General features: G+C 41.8%; 2 protein-coding genes across 4 annotated transcripts in view; one reads left to right on the top strand and one right to left on the bottom strand.

The window, feature by feature from the left end:
- LOC103397185 (bone morphogenetic protein 1-like) overlaps positions 1-14,712 on the bottom strand; it is a 53,484-nt gene extending 38,772 nt beyond the window's left edge. Inside the window, exon 1 of the mRNA XM_017042717.2 lies at positions 14,464-14,712. Within this exon, the coding sequence (XP_016898206.1) occupies positions 14,464-14,626 (163 nt within the window). The 5' untranslated portion in view covers positions 14,627-14,712. The remainder of the gene's footprint in view (positions 1-14,463) is intronic.
- The window catches only part of LOC103397188 (glutamine--fructose-6-phosphate aminotransferase [isomerizing] 1-like), a 561,006-nt gene that overhangs the window by 217,451 nt on the left and 323,542 nt on the right, over positions 1-20,013 (top strand). The window lies entirely within an intron of this gene.

Genomic DNA, 20,013 nt, shown 5'->3' with positions numbered 1-20,013 from the left:
TACCTGTTCTACATTGATTAAAACTCCTCCGCACACATTATCAGACGAAACAATAACAGTAGTGGGCTTCTCTGGGGAAAAGCAGACTCTGCCAATCACCGTACCTATTGTCACCCAGCTGGGTGGACAAAAAGTGACACATTCATATGTTCATTCGCCCACTGTGCCTTTGAATTTACTGGGAAGGGATCTCCTGATAAAACTAGGGGCATCCATTCTGTGCAGCCCAGATGGACTAAGAGTGACTCTGCCTGACGGCACCGAACTCCAGTGTGACGGTGTAGCCACAAGTGGGCAGTACCTGATGCAACCGATTGAAGAGACATATGCTGACATCTACTGGGGAACGCTACAACCAGAGACTGTTGAGACGCCTGGTATTCTCTCTGCGTACCTGCAGTGGAAGCCCTGGATCGCCCAAATCGAACCATATGTCTCTCCACCCGATCCTCCTCATGTAACTCTCTTCTATGATAGATTACAAACAGATTGGTACCTTGACAAATTCCAAGACCAATTGGAAGGAAACTCGTGGGAAATTAAAACACAAAACATTTATGTGGCTCCGGAGGGTGTTGCAGCCGGTGTAGACCTGACTCCTGATCAATTGGATTGGTACATGATGGGCGATGAAGCAGCTCCACATGTTTCTTTAGCTTTACATCCACGACATCAGGCTAAAGAATTAGGAGGCATGGTGAAAAGAGCATTGGCACAAACTGATTGGCAATTAACACAAATACCTCAAGTTCATTTCTCACCCACCACCAACACCTATAGAATCATGTTGTGTGCTGTTAACACAGCCACCCTAGAACATGAACAAATCGCTCGACATCATGGGAGAGAGAAAACAGATCATGAGGGAGCTAAAGCTATGCTTAACACTTTACCTGACCATTTATGGGCAGACGATCCGACAGATGTGGGTCTCACTGATTGCCCACCTGTAAAATTTTCAGTCAACACAGACACTCCAATATGGATCCGACAATATCCACACAAACCTCAGGCAGAAGCGGGGATACATGACACAATCACAGGCTTATTGGAAAAGGGGGTGTTGGAACCCTCACATTCAGCCTGGAACACTCCCATCTTACCTGTAGAGAAGAAAGGGACAGGTAAATACCGCATGGCACATGATCTCAGGGCCATTAATAATATCCTGGTCACCCCAACTGTACCAGTCCCGAATCCTTATGTTGCCCTGGCCAACCTCGACCCCTCCCAAAGTTGGTTCACGTGCATTGATTTAGCAAATGCATTCTTCTGTCTGCCCCTGGCTCCAGAATGTAGGGACATATTTTCATTTACGTTTAGAGGACAACAACTAAGATACACCAGACTGCCACAAGGTTTTGCTCTCTCCCCAGGATTATTTAACCAAGTCCTGAAGCAGGTGTTAAGCGACTGCACACTTCCTGAAAACACGACTCTTGTACAGTATGTAGACGATTTACTGATTGCGGCACCCACTGCAGACGCGTGTCTAGCGGCGACTCACTCAGTGCTTCAACATGTGGCGAACAAGGGCTTTAAGGTCAGCAAGGTCAAGCTACAGGTAGCCAGGAAGCAGGTCTCATTCTTAGGACGTCTGATATCCCAAAAGGGGGTCAGTATGTCTCCAACACACAGATCTGCGATCTTACATCACAACAAACCTGTTAAAGTTAAAGACATGCTCTCATTTCTTGGACTAACAGGCTACAGCCGTAATTATGTAGCAAACTACACAGGATTGACCCAGCCTTTGCGCGAACTGGTCAGACAACAGGGCATGCGAAATCTCACAGCCAAACTTGAATGGACACAAGATGCAGAAACTGCTTTTATCACATTAAAACAATCATTGGCTACTGCTGCAGAATTAGCAACACCAAACTACCATTTGCCTTTCTACCTGGATGTCTCTGGAACAGTATCATGCGTTAATGGCATTCTGTTCCAGAGAAAAGGGGGAGAGAGAGTAATACTGATGTACCTAAGCGTAATGCTAGATGGTATGGAAAAACGACACCCACAGTGCACACAACATGCAGCAGGGATAGCAAAGCTAATACAAAAAACTGCACACATTGTAATGGGACACCAACTAAACATTCTGACAACACATAGTGTGGTGGCTTACGTAAATTCAGAAACTTTCACACTTACAACATTGAGACAGAGAAGACTGAGCAAGATTCTGGAAGCACCAAACATCTCATTTACACATGAAGGCATCAATATGGCGGATCACATAGGGACAGGGGAGCCACACACGTGTGCAGACAGAGTGGTGAAAGAAGAGAAGGTGAGAACAGACTTACAGGCCACACCGATTGCAGGAGCGAGAGACTTATTTACTGATGGATGCTGTTTCAGACATGAGACAGATGGTCTCAGGGCAGCGTATGCAGTAGTGGAAGAAAAGGATGGACTATTGGTAACACAGAAAGCAGAGAGACTAGGGGGACAGCAATCAGCACAAAGAGCAGAAGTGGTGGCAGTAATTGAGGCCCTCAAGATAGGGAAAGGACAGGAAGTGAACATTTACACAGACTCAGCATATGCAGTAGGAGCAGTGCATGTTGAATTAGGGCAATGGATGAGAGTTGGATTTCTGACGGCAGGTAACAAACCCATTAGACATGAGACTGAGATGAAAGAACTAGCAGAAGCATTACTACTACCAAAGAGAGTAGCAGTCATAAAATGTAAAGGACATGACACAGGGACAGACAAAGTGACAAAGGGAAACAACGCAGCCGACCAAGCAGCGAAACAGACGGCAGGGTACCTAGACAGAATGATACTCATGTGTTCAGAGACCGAAATGCAACCTACAATGACTATGGACGGACTGATCCAGTTACAAAACAAAGCGTCTCCACAAGAGAAAACTCTGTGGAAAGCAAGGGGAGCCACTGAGACGGACGGACTTTGGAGAGGACCTGATGGTAGGCCTATCCTACCCCCAGGACTAAGACAAACAGCAATGGAAGAGGCACATGGGGTAGGACATGTAGGGGTAGCACAAATGCTAAGAAATCTTGACCATTGGTGGCACCCTTTTCTCAAAGACATGGCTCAGTACCTGACTAAGACATGTGAACAATGTACCAAATTTAACACCAGACCTACCATCAGACCAGAACCAGGAAGGTATCCATTGGAAACAAAACCAGGAAAAGAGATCATCATTGACTACACAGACATGGTAGATTCGGTTCGAGGGTACAGGTACGTTTTGATGTGTGTAGATGCGTACACAGGGTGGCCAGAAGCCTGGCCTACGAAGAAAGAGGATGGTAAGTCGGTAATAAAATTCCTGGTAAACCACTATATACCAAGGTATGGATTCCCAGAAAAAGTAAGATCAGACAACGGGACTCATTTTAAGAACAATGACCTCCAACAGGTGGAGGCGATGTTGGGACTAAAACACTCTTTTGGTACAGTCTATCATCCTCAGTCACAGGGCAAAGTTGAAAGAATGAATCAAACGGTAAAAAACAAATTGGCTAAAATCTGTGCACAGACCAAAATGAATTGGCTAGACGCCCTACCGTTAGCCTTAATGTCAATAAGAAGTTCAGTCAACCACTCCACAGGGTTCACACCACATGAGTTACAAACAGGGAGAGCGTTTCCCGGCCCACACTCCAAACTCCCTCTCACCCAAAATGATGATCAAGATCTAACTTCTAAAGCTTATTTCCACGAACTGCAGGGTTTGGTGTCTACATTTTCAAAACAGGTGAAGGACCAGCAGACCGCAGGAAAAGGCACAACACCTCCAGAGGCAGAGTGGGTTCTGCTCCGAGTCATCAAAAGAAAGTGGTCGGAACCACGCTGGACAGGTCCATTCCAGGTAACTGAAAGAACAACCCACGCAGTACGCCTGAAAGGAAAAGGAGACACTTGGTTTCATTGGAGCCAGTGTGCAGCAGCTGAGGAACCACAACGCTCCCTGATCGACATTCAGAGAAACCTCCAAGAACAGAACACCGAGTCGGCTGACTCGGAGACAGATCCTACCGACAAAGGGGCAGAATAATCCCCTGGTAGTGATCCAAGACTCTAGGGTAGTCCACCCCTGGAGTCCGAAGAGAAGAACTCCATCCGGGAGGAGGTGAAATAGCGCTCCTCTCCTACATGTAGCGTGCCAAGCTACCACCTCAAGAAAGAAGACATCTTGCAGATGAGTCTCATCAAATTAACATTGTGTATTGCAGGCTGGTGTATTTTTCAGCTAATAAAAAGAGCCTGATCTATATAAGGCCAAGGAGAGGGAAAAATAACCAAACAGTCCCATTTTATGAGGAATGTGCTTTTATGGGAATCCTTAGAAAATGTCCAATTTCTGTGGAGAATAAGATGGGAGTCCTTTCCACAGAGACATGGGGGGTGGGGGTCTTCTTTACAAGCTTTTTACAAAGGCACGAATCTACAGTTGATGGTGCAACCTGGTGCATACGGGTTTGGGAACAGTTGGAAAGCAAAAGAAAATTTTCATATTTTACCAGAGAAAACTCCCATGATGCAACACCAAACAAAAATGTTATAAAAAAACCTACAATAAAAATACATAATAAAAGTAAATAAATCATCCTTCTCACCTTAAAATCTGGTCCATTTAGTTGAATAGAGCCCTGGTGTACTCGCAGGAATTGAAAAAGGACATCCACAATTATCTTGTTCAACAGCTCTTAGTCTTTATCCTAGTCTCTACTGCCATCTAGAGAAAGTGTTGTTACTTGTTCTGCCTGTCAATGTTGCAAAGAAGAATTAAGAGAAATTATTTGTCGTAAATAAATAATAGTTCTCAAACCAATGATGTGAAATCGGACTACAGAACACCTGTGGGCCACGGCACAGTGGTTGAGAATCACTGTGAACCATCACTATGGACCTTATTCTCCCTCAATTTGTGTTGTCAGTTAATGCCAGCGCTAAGTTCTGTGTCTTCATAAATTATGGTCACTTGTGGACCAAAAAAAATAATAAAAAAAAGAAGTGAGTGAGGGTCAGCATGACTGATCCCCTTGTGAGATTGACAGCTGAATCACAACAAATGGCATATAAAAACACGGTTTTGGGGTCCTACTGGACGACTGTGCTGTGATCAGTCATACCGAGTCTGGCACTCTTCCACCTTTATCTCATTTGTCAACAGGAAACACTTTACACTTCCACAGCTTCACCCTCAAAGGCTCTTTAGGTTATCCTTAAAAGTAGCACCTGAATAACCAGGAATCTTCTGACATCTTTTTCTGGTTATTTATATATGTGTGCTGAACTAAAGTGCCTGAGAAGAATTTACAGCTGTTGTGTTTATTAAATGGTAATCTGAAAACCCTAAATGTGACAACCTCAGACTAGAGTATGGTCTCTAGTTATACCTTTGAAATAAAAATGCTTATTTAAAAACATCTGTAAAAGATTGAAATGTTTCACTTTTATCTCCTGCACTTCTAGAAAAGTTTGACAAGACAGCCTGAACGAGAGAAAAGAAATGAAAGCTAAGAAGAGGCACAAGAGATATTCAAGGCACTTTAAAAAAAAAAAGTCCCCTCTGAGCAGAGGAGTATCACTGAAACAATCTGGATTGAGTTTTGATGGTGGTTCATTGAGGATATGCTGCAGAATTACTGTGTTTGAGTAAGAGGCTAATGGCGGCAATAAGGAAAGGTGTAGATCACTGCAGGCAGGATTGGGCCTGCAGAGAGGATGGGTTTAAATTCCAGAGGTCAAAGAGATCCTCTCATTTGTACCTGTGAAAGACACTAATTCACCGCATCCTCCGTGACAGACAAAACAGACGGCTCATGTCCTGCCCCCATATTAACAGCAACTGGCAAAAAGATCGGTGTAAAGAGAGCAGCTAGTAGATGTTGTGCGATATAGGACAGAAAGAAAACAACAAAAAGATAATTTTCTCTTCAACGTCACAGTGTCTGGTTGATTCCCAGAACTGGACCGAGAACAGAACTCACAAGAACAGAATGTATTTCAGAAAGAAAATTTACTCCCAATCATCTAACACTGTGCATGGGGACAGCCGCTGTAATCCGCAGTGTCATTGTTCTCAGATTGAAGTGAGCAAATGCACGGCCCCGGTGGCATTAGGACTCATTTCCCTTGGGTGCAGCACCCGTCCTGGAGACGCTGTTGCAGGTTTTGCAGGGATTGTGCATTAATCCCCTTGTCTCTCTGCTTTAATTATCCACAGGCACACGGTTTTGGGAATCTTTTGTACACAACTTTATCCAGGGATTAAGGACAGGTTATGAAGAAAGGTGAGATGGGTCGAGGATGGGTGTTTCAGCATGACAACGACCCTAAGCACACTGTCAAAGCAACAAAAGAGTGGCTGAAGAAGAAGAACATCAAGGTTCTGGAGTGACTTAGCCAGTCTCCAGATCTGAATCCAATTGAAAATCTTTGGAGGGAGCCAAAAAGTTGCCAGGCGACAGCCTCGGAACCTGAATGATTTGGGGGCTGTCTGCAGGTAGAAGTGGGCCAACGTCCCTGCTGAAATGTGGACAAACCTTGTCACCAACTATAAAAACCGTTTGACATCTGTGCTGGCCAATAAAGGCTTTTCTACAAAATATTAACATGCTGTTTGTCCAGGGGGTCAAATATTAGTTTTCCCTCATCAGATGGTTATCAATTTAAATAAATTCATGTGATGTGATTTTCTGGAATTTTCTTTGGGATTCTGTCTCTCACTGTTAGAATATACATGATTAAAATTATCATTACATTCTTTGTAAGTGGACAAACCTGCAAAATCAGCAAGGGGCCAAATACTTATTTCCCCCACTGTAAACAGGGTAAAATGATAGTTTTAAATAAAGGAAGAACAATCAATGCTTCATTTTTTCTCCAAAAGACTTTAAAATCACGACTCTTGTCTTTAATTGTATCTAATCATATTTAATGTGTTAATACATACAGTAGGGTTTTAAGTTGGTGTTCTTGTCAGAGATCCTTGAAAAAAAGAACAGAAAACACCCTGTTCAGTGAAAATGCTGAAATGAAAAAAGATGAAACACGACCGTACTGATATTTTTTTGCAATAATCCATCATAATCCTTCTGACCTCAGACTGTGACCCTGCATCAAAGGATCATCAATCAGATTACACATGAGTTCTCAATCAAATTAATCCCATTGATTCATGCACCAGCCTTAACCTCTGCAGTGTCACATACTCTGGGGTCTTTTTACATAAATCTCCTTCTGTGAATACCAGACCACAACATCTGCCAATCTCAGACAGCAGTGCAGATTGAAGTGAGCAAATGCACGGCCCCGGTGGCATTAGGACTCATTCCCTTGGGCGCAGCAGTCGTCCCGGAGACGCTGTTGCAGGTTTTGCAGAGGCTTGCTTTGATTGTGCCTTAATCCCCTTGTCTCTCTGCTTTAATTATCCACAGGCACACGGTTTTGGGAATCTTTTGTACACAACTTTATCCAGGGATTAAGGACAGGTTATGAAGAAAGGTGAGATGGGTCGAGGATGGGTGTTTCAGCATGACAACGACCCTAAGCACACTGTCAAAGCAACAAAAGAGTGGCTGAAGAAGAAGAACATCAAGGTTCTGGAGTGACTTAGCCAGTCTCCAGATCTGAATCCAATTGAAAATCTTTGGAGGGAGCCAAAAAGTTGCCAGGCGACAGCCTCGGAACCTGAATGATTTGGGGGCTGTCTGCAGGTAGAAGTGGGCCAACGTCCCTGCTGAAATGTGGACAAACCTTGTCACCAACTATAAAAACCGTTTGACATCTGTGCTGGCCAATAAAGGCTTTTCTACAAAATATTAACATGCTGTTTGTCCAGGGGGTCAAATATTAGTTTTCCCTCATCAGATGGTTATCAATTTAAATAAATTCATGTGATGTGATTTTCTGGAATTTTCTTTGGGATTCTGTCTCTCACTGTTAGAATATACATGATTAAAATTATCATTACATTCTTTGTAAGTGGACAAACCTGCAAAATCAGCAAGGGGCCAAATACTTATTTCCCCCACTGTAAACAGGGTAAAATGATAGTTTTAAATAAAGGAAGAACAATCAATGCTTCATTTTTTCTCCAAAAGACTTTAAAATCACGACTCTTGTCTTTAATTGTATCTAATCATATTTAATGTGTTAATACATACAGTAGGGTTTTAAGTTGGTGTTCTTGTCAGAGATCCTTGAAAAAAAGAACAGAAAACACCCTGTTCAGTGAAAATGCTGAAATGAAAAAAGATGAAACACGACCGTACTGATATTTTTTTGCAATAATCCATCATAATCCTTCTGACCTCAGACTGTGACTCCCTGCATCAATGGATCATCATTCAGATTACACATGAGATCTCAATCAAATTAATCCCATTGATTCGTGCCCCAGCCTCAACCTCTGCAGGGTCAAATACTCTGGGATCTTTTTGCATAAATCTCCTTCCGTGAATACCAGACCACAACATCTGCCAATGAAACATGCACAAACATCAACACAAAGCCTGTACAGACACACATACACCAGGCTATATTTAGCTGGGTCGGCTTCACTGCGACGCCACGGTTTACGCCTCACTGCGCTCACAGAGACATTTCCACAGACTTTCCACACACAACACTCAATGACAAGGGTTGAGAGAGACCAAGAGGCCAATATGTAAAACCTGGAATGCATCACAATGCCCTGGCACCGCCTTTCACAGTCTGTGTTTGGTAACAAACGCTGTATTTGAATTCCAACAGAGGCCTATAGTGTATTAAGTTTAGGGTGATTACTATCTAATGACAGTGTAAGTATCACTTTTAGGTCTCAACCTGTGGCTGGAGCTTTTTCTTTGCAAATGTCTTTTTTTTCTGCAGTGTGGCCATTGTTGCTGCACAGTGTGTGTTTAAAACTGCAGGGAGGTAAAACAACTGTAGAAAAGTAGCAAACCCAATGCAAGACTGGCTTGTTTCTGAGAAGAAGAAAAAAAAACACGTAACTCCAACAAAGGCATGATGAATTGAGCTATGCAGCCTGGTTGCATTGTAAATATACCTTTCTTCTGGGCAAATGGCAACACCAGCTATCTTCAGCAAACATTTATAAACATTTTCTAACACTGCACTTCCAGCTTTAAGAGAAACAAGGACAAAGGGTGGTCAATTTATGTTGCTGTAGTAATTTAGCCAATTATTTTTCAGTACATGCCTAAGGTGTCATTAGCTACAGCTGATCGGGGGTGTCCTTACCGTTGCCACAGCTACAGCTTCAAGACAGCTTTACGCTGCAAAGGGCATACAGTGCCCCTTTGACATTTTCACACTCCATCAAGCCCATTAGCAGTTTGGATTTCCCAGCTCATCCCAGCCACTGATTACTGATACACCCTGCTGCCAGTCAAACCCCCTTTAATGACTCATCAGCTCGCCAGCCACTTGTCTTTTTATAATGTCAGTGATACACAGAGTTGAGCTCCTGACATCAATGAATAATTTATTGCCACACTGTGGGGATTTTGACCATCCAGACTTCATCATATTTTTGGTCAAGACAGCATACACTAACATGGTCTGGTGTGGTGTGGTGTGGGGGGAAAAGGCCGAATTTCTCAGTACACATGTCCAAAGCAAAGGTGTAATAGATTTGTGGAGGAACTAAATCTGGAAGTTATCATCGAACCTCAACTATGCCCATTAATTTTTACAGCAAAAGAAAAAAACCTTACATTTTCACCACAGGTGGAGGCAACATTAAAACAAATCTCCCATGTGAGTGTTGACTAATATTACATAAAAACGACCACAGTGAATAGTGTAGCTGTAGAGCATAAGCTGCTCATTATTGCGGGGTAATTATGTAATTCTCTGAGACATTTAAATTAGCTTTTTCTCCTACTGCATTTTTTGTGACTGGGGCTCCGTACCAGGACCTGGTATTAATACAATGCAAGATTAGTTATTACTTAGTTTTGACGACAAACACATTGTTCTAGCTAATGCACTGAGATTTTGCCAATAGATTGCCTTCCTAATCAGCCGAACCCTGCAGAGAGAGAAATGGCAGGGGTCCTGTAATGTTAATAAACACCCAGCGTGGGCTCAGCCACGCAGCTTGCATTCCATGATAAAACAAAGGCTCACCTTAAGTGTTGCTTGAAGGCCCAATCATGGAGGTCGGTGGGCCCATCACAGTGTCAAAGCAGGACTGAGGGAAAATCCTGGATAATGGGTGTCATCTGTTTTGCATTGCCTTTTATAGACTGATGAAATAAAAATATTTATCCATCTTTTCATTCATCTTCTGTGGATTGTTCTATTAAAGGCTGCAGATGAGCTGGACACAATCCCAGCTTGCATCGTACCAGAGATGGGATACATCTCCGGACATGTCACCCGTTCATCTCTGAATTCCAACTAGTTAACTAGAAGAAATGATCAACACAAAGGGGCAGTCCTTTACGTGTGACCTTGAAAAACCATGGGAAAAATTACTAGTAGTACTACCAGTATAGTCTTACATGTCAGTGTCACTGAAGAACTGTTGTCTGTAAGTATGTACAGTTGTGCTCATAAGTTTACATACCCTGGCAGAATTTATGATTTCTTGGCCATTTTTCAGAGAATATGAATGATAACACAAAAACTCTTCTTTCACTCATGGTTAGTGCTTGGGTGAAGTAATTTTCTTTTACTCTTTTTAAATCATAATGACAACAGAAACTACACAAATGACCCTGATCAAAAGTTTACATACCCCAGTTTATAATACCGTGTATTGTCCCCTTTAACATCAATGACAGCTTTGAGTCTTTTGTGGATGAGGCTATTTATTTTCTCTGATGGTAAAGCTGCCCATTCTTCTTGTCAAAAGGCCTCCAGTTTCTGTAAATTCTTGGGCTGTCTTGTATGAACTGCACGCTTGAGATCTCCCCAGAGTGGCTCAATGATATTGAGGTCAGGAAACTGAGATGGCCACTCCAGAACCTTCACTTTATTCTGCTGTAGCCAATGACAGGTTGACTTGGCTTTGTGTTTTGAATCATTATCATGTTGGAATATACAAGTACGTCCCATGCGCAGCTTCTGGGCTGATGAGTGCCATTGACCCTCCCGTGCCTTCGTAGCTCACACATCCCCAAAACATCAGCGATCCACCTCCATGTTTCACAGTAGGAATGGTGTACTTTTCATCATAGGCCTTGTTGACTCCTCTCCAAATGTAACGTTTATGGTTGTGGCCAAAAAGTTCACTTTTGGTCTCATCCCTCCAAATAATTTTGTTCCAGAACTTTTGAGGCTTATCTTTGTGCTGTTTGGCATATTGTAAGCGTGATTTTTTTGTGGCATTGGCGTAGTAATGGCTTTCTTCTGGCGACTCGACCATGCAGCCCATTTTTCTTCAAGTGCCTCCTTATTGTGCATTTTGAAACATCCACACCACTTTTTTTCCAGAGAGTCCTGTATTTCAGCTGAAGTCATCTGTGGGTTTTATTTGCATCTCGAAGAATTTTCCTGGCCGTTGTGGCAGAGATTTTTGTTCTTGGTCGACCTGATCGTGGTTTGGTTTCAACAGAATCTCTCATTGTCTAATTCCTAATTACAGTTTGAACACTGCTGATTGGCATTCTCAGTTCCTTGGATGTCTTCTTATATCCCTGTCATGTTTTACACAGTTCAATTACCTTTTCCCACAGAACCTTTATACACACACTGATTACAAGCAGACAGATCACAAGTGTGGATGGTGACCTTTAGTAGCCATTCAAACCCATTTGTGTCAATTTGTGTGCATGTTATCAGGCCAAAATGTTAAGGGTATGTAAACTTTTGATTCAGGTCATTTGTGTAGTTTCTGTTGTCATTATGATTTAAAAAGAATAAAAAGAGTTGTTTGATAATAAATGGCTTCACCCAAGCACTAACCATGAGTGAAAGAAGAGTTTTTGTGTTATCATTCATATTCTCTGAAAAATGGCCAAGAAATCATAAATTCTGCCAGGGTATGTAAACTTATGAGCACAACTGTACATACTTACAGACAACAGTTCTTCAGTGACACTGACATGTAAGACTATACTGGTAGTACTACTAGTAATTTTTCCCATGGTTTTTCAAGGTCACACGTAAAGGACTGCCCCTTTGTGTTGATCATTTCTTCTAGTTAACTAGTTGGAATTCAGAGGAGTCCAAACCCACAGAGCCCCAACATACAAATGGTCAAATACCCATTCTGTCATCAACCCTGTCGCATTCTGGCAGGACTGAACACAGAGGTGACCATCGATTTTACAACCGTGTTTTACCTCTAAAATCAGCACAACAGCGGGAAGATTTGCCCCCATTCTGGAATCAGACTTTTTACGCATAAAATTCCTGCATTGAACAATCAATGTAAAATGAGGCTGAAGAAAGAGATTGGGACGCACCAGTGACATTTAAAAACAAACACCACCTAGGCAATTCCACACTGTCAAGTACATGGCACATGGCCAATGGTCACCCCAAAAAAATTGGGAGCGAGAAAAAAAAAATCAACCCACACTTTTCAGTTTGGAGATTTTACATCTTTATAAAGTGGTGAATTGCAGCCTCATCTGCTGCAAAATTGCATGGTTTTAAACCAAAAGCAGATAATGTCTAAACACAGTGAATAGTAGCACCCATTAGCTGTGGCTAAAAAACTTCCCAAGTGGATTTAAAACAAACTGAAAGAAAGGAAGTTGTTTCCATCTGGCTCATAAAGATGTCTAATTTGCAGTGAAGCACCACAAAAAGTAAGTTTGTTGAACCCTAACAGCTCAGAGAAAAGACCCTACAGAGGTCAAACAAGATATTCTCTCCTTGCACTTCTCCAACACATTAGAAACGTCTCACTGCTGTAAGCATTTTTCCTGAGAGGAAGCGGCATGACAGAAAAAAATGCTGACCTTCAGGCCGAAGAGAGCGATTAGATGGACTGGGTACAGTGATGTAATTGAAAAATGAGCAGAGGAAAAAAAAGAGACAAAATCAATAATCCCTAAAACAACAACTTTATAGGTTCTAGAGACATTAATACGGACCTGACTGTAGTGGAAAAACAATGCCTGTTGGTGTCTGAATGGCCCGAGCAGGAGTGTGGTGTAAAACAAAGAGCAGAGAAATGTGGAAGAAAGGCAGGTGGGTGTTTGGACACTGCTACTGTTCGGAGAGTGTGAGTTTGTGCATGTGACTGTCTCACCACCATCTGGCAGTGGAAACGCCTAGATGAAACTAGAGACAAAACACGTGGGCAATTTAAAAAGAGGTTACTTCTACAAATAACGTGTGCAATAAATGTAAAATGTAAGTAAATAAATAATATCAACAAGGCTTCATTGATCAGGCAGCCTTTGCCTCATGACCACGTCTGAGTAGCGGAAAAAAGTGCAAAAACCAGAAACAGGAAGCAGCATCTTGACGGACTTGTACACTGCATGGTTAATGCGTGACCCGACCTTTGTCATGTTTATGTTGATTGCTACATAAACATCTCTCGTCTCCTTCAGTACTTATTCATCTTCTTTGGAGAAAAATGGAGAAAACAGATTGGTGAATTTAGAGCCAGAGTGCCACAACCAGACTGGACTGTGGCTCATTATCTGCTGCCACATCAGATACTGTCAAATGCCGAACCCGTGCACACTTCCAGGACTTTAGAGGTCATTTTAGATTGAAACCAGCTCCCTGTATCTGTAACCTGAATACTTTCACCAGATGGAAAATACAATCTGTTCAAACTCCCCTAAAACAGAAAAGAATACAATGAGAAGTGGGGCCAAATAATGGAGAAGCGATGGCAGGTCTGGCCAAAAAGAGACAAATACTAACCAGCAGAAGAAGAAAATTGTGTGTGTGTGCATAATTTCTGAGCTCCTTTGTACTCTCCACTCTTTCTTCCCCTCCTCCACTTTATTTTAGTGGCCTGTGTGAACAGCCAATGGAAAAATGGACTACTTGTGCAGTGACAAAAAAACAGGAAGACTTAAAATCAAAGTGCAGAAATCCACTTGTTTCTCCAGCAAAAAGAACATTTATTGCCCAGGCTAAAAAAAAAATCAAGTTCAGTTTAAGTTTTCCAAGAACCAATTTAAACCTAAACTTTTCATCCAAGAAACTCTTCCTTTTTTTAAACATCTCAACCACACAAAATCCCTGCAGCCTCACTAACTCCCAGCTGCTTTGCTCACTCTTCAGTTGTTCCCAATGAACACTGTCAGTCTGCACAAAAACAAACAAATGCACCTTATTTTTGTTTTCTTTGAAATAAAAAAAGAAAAGAAAACTCTGTAAACAAATGCACCTTATTTTTGTTTTCTATGAAATAAAAAAAGAAAAAACAAAACTCTGTGTGCTCGTGCTGCTGCTGTCATCTCTCCCACAGGTCAGATCTCCCTCAGTGAGAGTCGTGGCATTTTTTATTTTTACACACAACGAGAAAAAAAAGATAACCCTCACCAGCTTTACAGGGATCCTTGTAGTCGATGGCCTCTGATGTGGCAGTGGGCTCCACATAGTAACCCGGATCAATTGACTCCTCCAAATCTATCGTCAATATGACGCCGAGAGGACACGAGAGGAGAAGGAGGAGAAGGGACAGACATCTCGCCGAGAGATCCATGATTGTGGAGAAGACACGGCGAGAAGCGAGGGATAAAGGTAAAAGAAGGAAGAGAGAGGGAGAGAGAAATGGGAGGTTTTTTTTGGGAAATTAGATCCCAGAGGAGGGCGGGTTTAATCCAGCCTCTCCCTCTCTCTCTCTCTCGCTCTCTCCTCTCCGGTGTCTTCTTCTTTGCTCTGGGGCTTTTGGTTGCATGTTTTCGCAAAGTTTGGTGATCAGTCAGCAGGAGCTGGAGAATGTTCTTTCTTTCTTTCTTTCTTTCTTTCTTTCTTTCTTTCTTTCTTTCTTTCTTTCTTTCTTTCTTTCAGTTAAAGGGTTGGATGTGTTCCCAGTCAGCTGGATACAGGAGCAGGAAGGCTCTTATTCAAGAGAACGGATTCTTTTCATTCTTACTTTCCTCCCTCCCTTCCTTATTTACTTATCTGATTTTTTCGTTTTACCTCATTATCGCAATCCTTCCTTCACTGTGTGTGTCCGTACGGACCTGTACATTGGGGAGACTAAACAACCACTACACAGGCGCATGGCCAAACATAGGAGGGCCAACTCCTCAGGACAGGACTCTGCTGTTCACATACACCTCAAGGACAAAACACACTCCTTTGAGGACAACTATGTGCACATTTTAGCCAGGGAAGACAGATGGTTTGAAAGAGGGGTAAAAGAAGCCACTTTTGTCAACCTGGAAAAACCATCACTCAACAGAGGAGGTGGACTCAGACACAACCTATCACCCACATACAAGGCACTTTTAGGAACAATACCCAAAAGATTCACCTCAGTTTCACATAACAAAGAGGCAGGTGACCGAAACCATTCTGATGAGGACCACAACGACCCATCAGACTCTTAACGACTGTTTACAGTTTATATTCGGAGCACACTTTTGCTCTGTAGATTCAGATTTAGAAAAATCTGAATCTAAATTTTTTATGAATCTGAGTTTTGTTCATTTATCCCTTTAACCCCGTAAAGCCCAAACCATTACATTGACAGAAAATTCCAATTCTTTGAACTTGGACCCTTTATTGGTCCCTCTGAACAAAAACAAAAAACTATTCAAATATAATTTTCCATATACGAGTTTCAATTTGTATCATATTTGATACATTGGGTCACAATGGTCAAATATTCATTTTTCCTGAACAAACAAAAACATAATAAAACACAGACAAATCTAACAAATTTGTGTTCCTACCATAATGCAGTAATGAGAAATCCACTAATGGAACTGGCTGGGTGCAAGTATCTAAAGCCAAACCACACAGCGCATCACACAGGAGCTGCGTGGAAGCATTTAATGACAGAAGGTGAACAGACATTCACCAAGACAGGGAGGCAACGCCGGGCGAGTTACGCCAATATCTGCTTATATATCGTGGATGCCTGGGCTAAGGCATCAGTCTCAAATGTCGTCCGAGCTTTCACGAAGGAATCATCACTAAACAACTAATTAACAGCAACGAGACTGACTCGGATAATGACAAGACGGATCCCGGTATGCTTGATTGACTGTTTTGTTTCGCTTAATGCGCCTTATGTATGAAAACTAGTGATGTGTCGTTCGCGAGTGATTCGTTCAAAATTAACCAATCTTTCATCTGACTCGCGACTCCCGAGTCATCTGAAAGATTCGTGACCCCGGGTTTCCCGGTCCATATGAAAGATTCGTGACTTGTGACTGTGACTTGTGACTGTGAATCATATGAAATATTTGTTCATATTGAACTCACGAATCACTCACAAATCTCTCTCTGTGAACTGATCTTTCACTGTAAACTAATCTTTCACTACTAACGAATTGCTCTCTGCGAGCGAATCTTTGGCTGTGAGCTAATCTTTCACTACGAACTAATCTTTCACTGTGAACTGATCTTTCACTGTAAACTAATCTTTCACTACTAACGAATTGCTCTCTGCGAGCGAATCTTTGGCTGTGAGCTAATCTTTCACTACGAACTAATCTTTCACTGTGAACGAATCACTCTCTGTGAACTAATCTTTCGCTTCGTTCTCGCAGATTCGTTTCATTTGTCACGTGACAGAGAGCTCGGCTCTTTTTTGCTCTCTTTCATCTTCACAGTGTGGTGTGTTTTTCTTTCTTATGTTTTCACATGGTTTTAATTGCTTATGGCATTTTGTGTACTTTGTAAACGTTGTCATCAGAAGCAAACCATGTTGCCTTCAGTATTTAGTATCGGAGAACCGCAGCCTTCTTTACAGCGCTCACAATAGGGCTAAATCCCCAACTGTTGTAAAACGAATGAAATGATTAGGTCAAGATTTGTTCACGACTCGTTCATTTTACTGTTCGATAGTCAAAGATTCGAATCAATAAAAAGAGTCGGTCTTCCCATCACTAATGAAAACAGACCCGTTCATTGATATTGCGCCTTATAATCTGGTGCACCTTATGGTCTGAAAAATACAGTATATATAATGGTGTATTAATATATAATATGATACAGCAAGTTACATATCTATTTTTTTACTCTAAATGTACCAAATTATGTAATTTAAAAATAAAAACTTATATAATGCATGAAATACAATAAAATGACAGTTGACTGGTTTAGAGTTACATGACCTTATATACCTGCTGTATCAAATTTCATACATCATTTTCAACAAGGTTTTACTAAAACATAGATTATGAAATTTTAGGTATTTTCACATTGCATCAACCCAGTAACTATTCCTATTGATGTTTAAGTAAAAATTTAATGTTTTTCTCATCTTAACCTTTTCAAACTTGGCAAAGTTCTTGTCCAAAAACTACCTGTGTCCAAATCCTGAGTCATGGCAATCTTGTAGTGTCACTGGAAGGCCCGCTAATGAGTGAATAACTATTCCCTGTTGAATTATCTGTGCACTGCATGTATCTGATTGTATACATCTGGTTTTTCAGGGGAAAAAAATCACATTGTTCATGTGGAGGGCTGTAAAACTCATGTATCAAATATGATACATTTGGCATTATAGGGTTAAGAGTTTTGTCAGTTTTAAAGGTCTCTGGTTAATCCCTAGTCCCTAGATGGAATCAACTACAGTAGATAGATTTACCTAATCTATCAGTGAGGGTATATTTGATGTTCTTTCCCGGCTTTAGTCACATACGTGAGCAGTCTGTGTCAGCAGTTTAGCTGTTCTTCATCTGACCGTCAGTTGTTGTCCCCCCCCTTACAATTTACACGAAAACATCTCTGTTTGTAGTGTTATAAGCAACACACACTCCTCATCTTTATCTAATATGAATGATGGCCATGTGTGGAATGTAAGACAGGATGTCTGCTGGCTGATGTGAGTGGGCTGTGTTTATGCTGCTGCTGTAAACACCTCAGTATAACTACCATAATCTCCTTCATTATACTGCACTTAGCAAACAGTGATCCTCAGCTGGCTCAGACCTGTCAGTGTTGAGGATGGAAACAAATATTTACCCTCCTGACAGGAATCACAGTGGACTTAAAACTGGACCCCAAAAAAAGAGGCTAAGATAGACAATGTAGCTTCACATAGCAGTGTAAATAAAATAAAATAAATACATTTAAACTATATTGATCCCATATTTGGGAAAATTTTGTGTTAACAGCAGATATGGTGTAGACCATGGAACTTTTTATCTTTAAGAGAAAAATAAGCATATTAAAGTAAACCAGTTTGATTAATATTATTCACTGTATGTTGATAACAATACTATATACATAAAGTATAAACTATGTGTTGATATAAACAAGACCTGCACAAAATTGACTTCTAAAAACGTATTTTTTAGCATTTTTTTGCAACATGTATAATTAAACTGATCATATAGAGGACAAGAAATAACTGGACTAAAATATCTGCGTCTGTATTTGTCACCCACGTCGTTGACATAAAAAAAAACATTCTATTTGACTTATATTTACTGTATAATTCCTGAAATTATGCTCTAATCTGCTTCAACAGTAACTAAATCTAGAAAATGTTAGACAAGGTAAAATTAAACTTGTGAATTATTGCTGTTGTTGTAACACTGTTTAACAGTTTTATGATATTAAAGAAATATTTAACATGTTTAACTGTAATTATCCAAGCCAAACACTTAATGAACATACTAGTATATTCTGAAGGATTACGTTATACAACTGTCAGGAATGTCAGACTTTTGGACCCAAATGCAACACACTAAGGCAGAAGCTCTTTCCAAAAGTTTATTGCAGGATTAATCGATCTCCGCTTAGAGATCCAATGGCTATGGCAGCTACTCTTACTTGCTAGGGAATCCCGTCACCGCGGCGGATTCCCTCTGGACAGCGCAGCCAAGTCAGGAACCGAACGGCTGAGCCGGCAGGAACTCACTTCAAAAGACGGCGAGAGGAATCTCGTCCACAGCGCCGATGAGACTGGCCGTGGATCGTCGCTACGGGTAACTGTAGGACTACAGGGAATCTCCACTACTGGAACTGGAACTGGAACTGGAACGTGTAGCCTCCGTGAACGGACGAGACGATCTGGCAGCGGGGAGTGTGTGGCTGCAGCTTAAATACCAGACATAAGGCACCTCGGTGGATGTGAGAGCCAAAAGGGGGGCGGTTAAAGAACTATAACCTCTTATAAAACGCCGGTAAAAGTTGGCAAATCCCAGAAATCTTTGCAACCGTTTACGGGAGTCTGGTCGAGGCCAGTTGGCGACTGACACCTTGCTGGGATCCATCTGGATGTTCCCCACCTGAATGACGTACCCCAGGAAGGAAGTGGAGGATACGTGAAATTCGCACTTCTCCGGTTTAACGAATAGTGCATTCTAGAGAAGGCGCTGGAGAACTGTTCTGACATGGTAGACATGCTCACTCTTAGAATATCGTCCAGGTAAACAAAGACAAACTTGTTGAGCATGTCCCAGATGACGTCATTGATCAGGAAAACGGCTGGAGCATTGGTAAGACCGAAAGGCATGACCAAGTATTCATAGTGTCCCGTGGGTGTGTTGAAGGCAGTCTTCCACTCATCCCCCTCACAGATACGGACCAAGTGGTATGCACTCCTAAGGTCAAGCTTCGTAAAGATAGAAGCACCCTCCAGCAACTCAAAGGCTGAAGACATTAGAGGTAAAGGGTAGCGATTCTTAACAGTGACCTCATTCAAACCCCGGTAATCAATGCAGGGGCGCAGGGAGCCATCCTTCTTTACAAAAAAAGAATCGGACAGATTAATCCCAATGCCAGAGAATCGTTTATATTCTCCTCCATAGCCTCTCTCTCGGGGGCAGAGATAGAATAAAGCCAACCTCTGGGGGGAATGGCCCCAGGAAGGAGGTCAATCGGACAATCGTAGGGACGATGCGGAGGGAGTGCAGAGGCCTTGGCTTTGTTGAACACCTCCTTAAGGTCATGGTACTCTCTGGG

This window comes from Cynoglossus semilaevis, chromosome W (genome assembly GCF_000523025.1).
Source record: "Cynoglossus semilaevis isolate Cse_v1.0 chromosome W, Cse_v1.0, whole genome shotgun sequence".
Lineage (NCBI taxonomy): Eukaryota > Metazoa > Chordata > Actinopteri > Pleuronectiformes > Cynoglossidae > Cynoglossus > Cynoglossus semilaevis.
The sequence above is the reverse complement of the archived record's forward strand: the minus strand, read 5'-3'. Positions and strand labels throughout refer to the sequence as shown.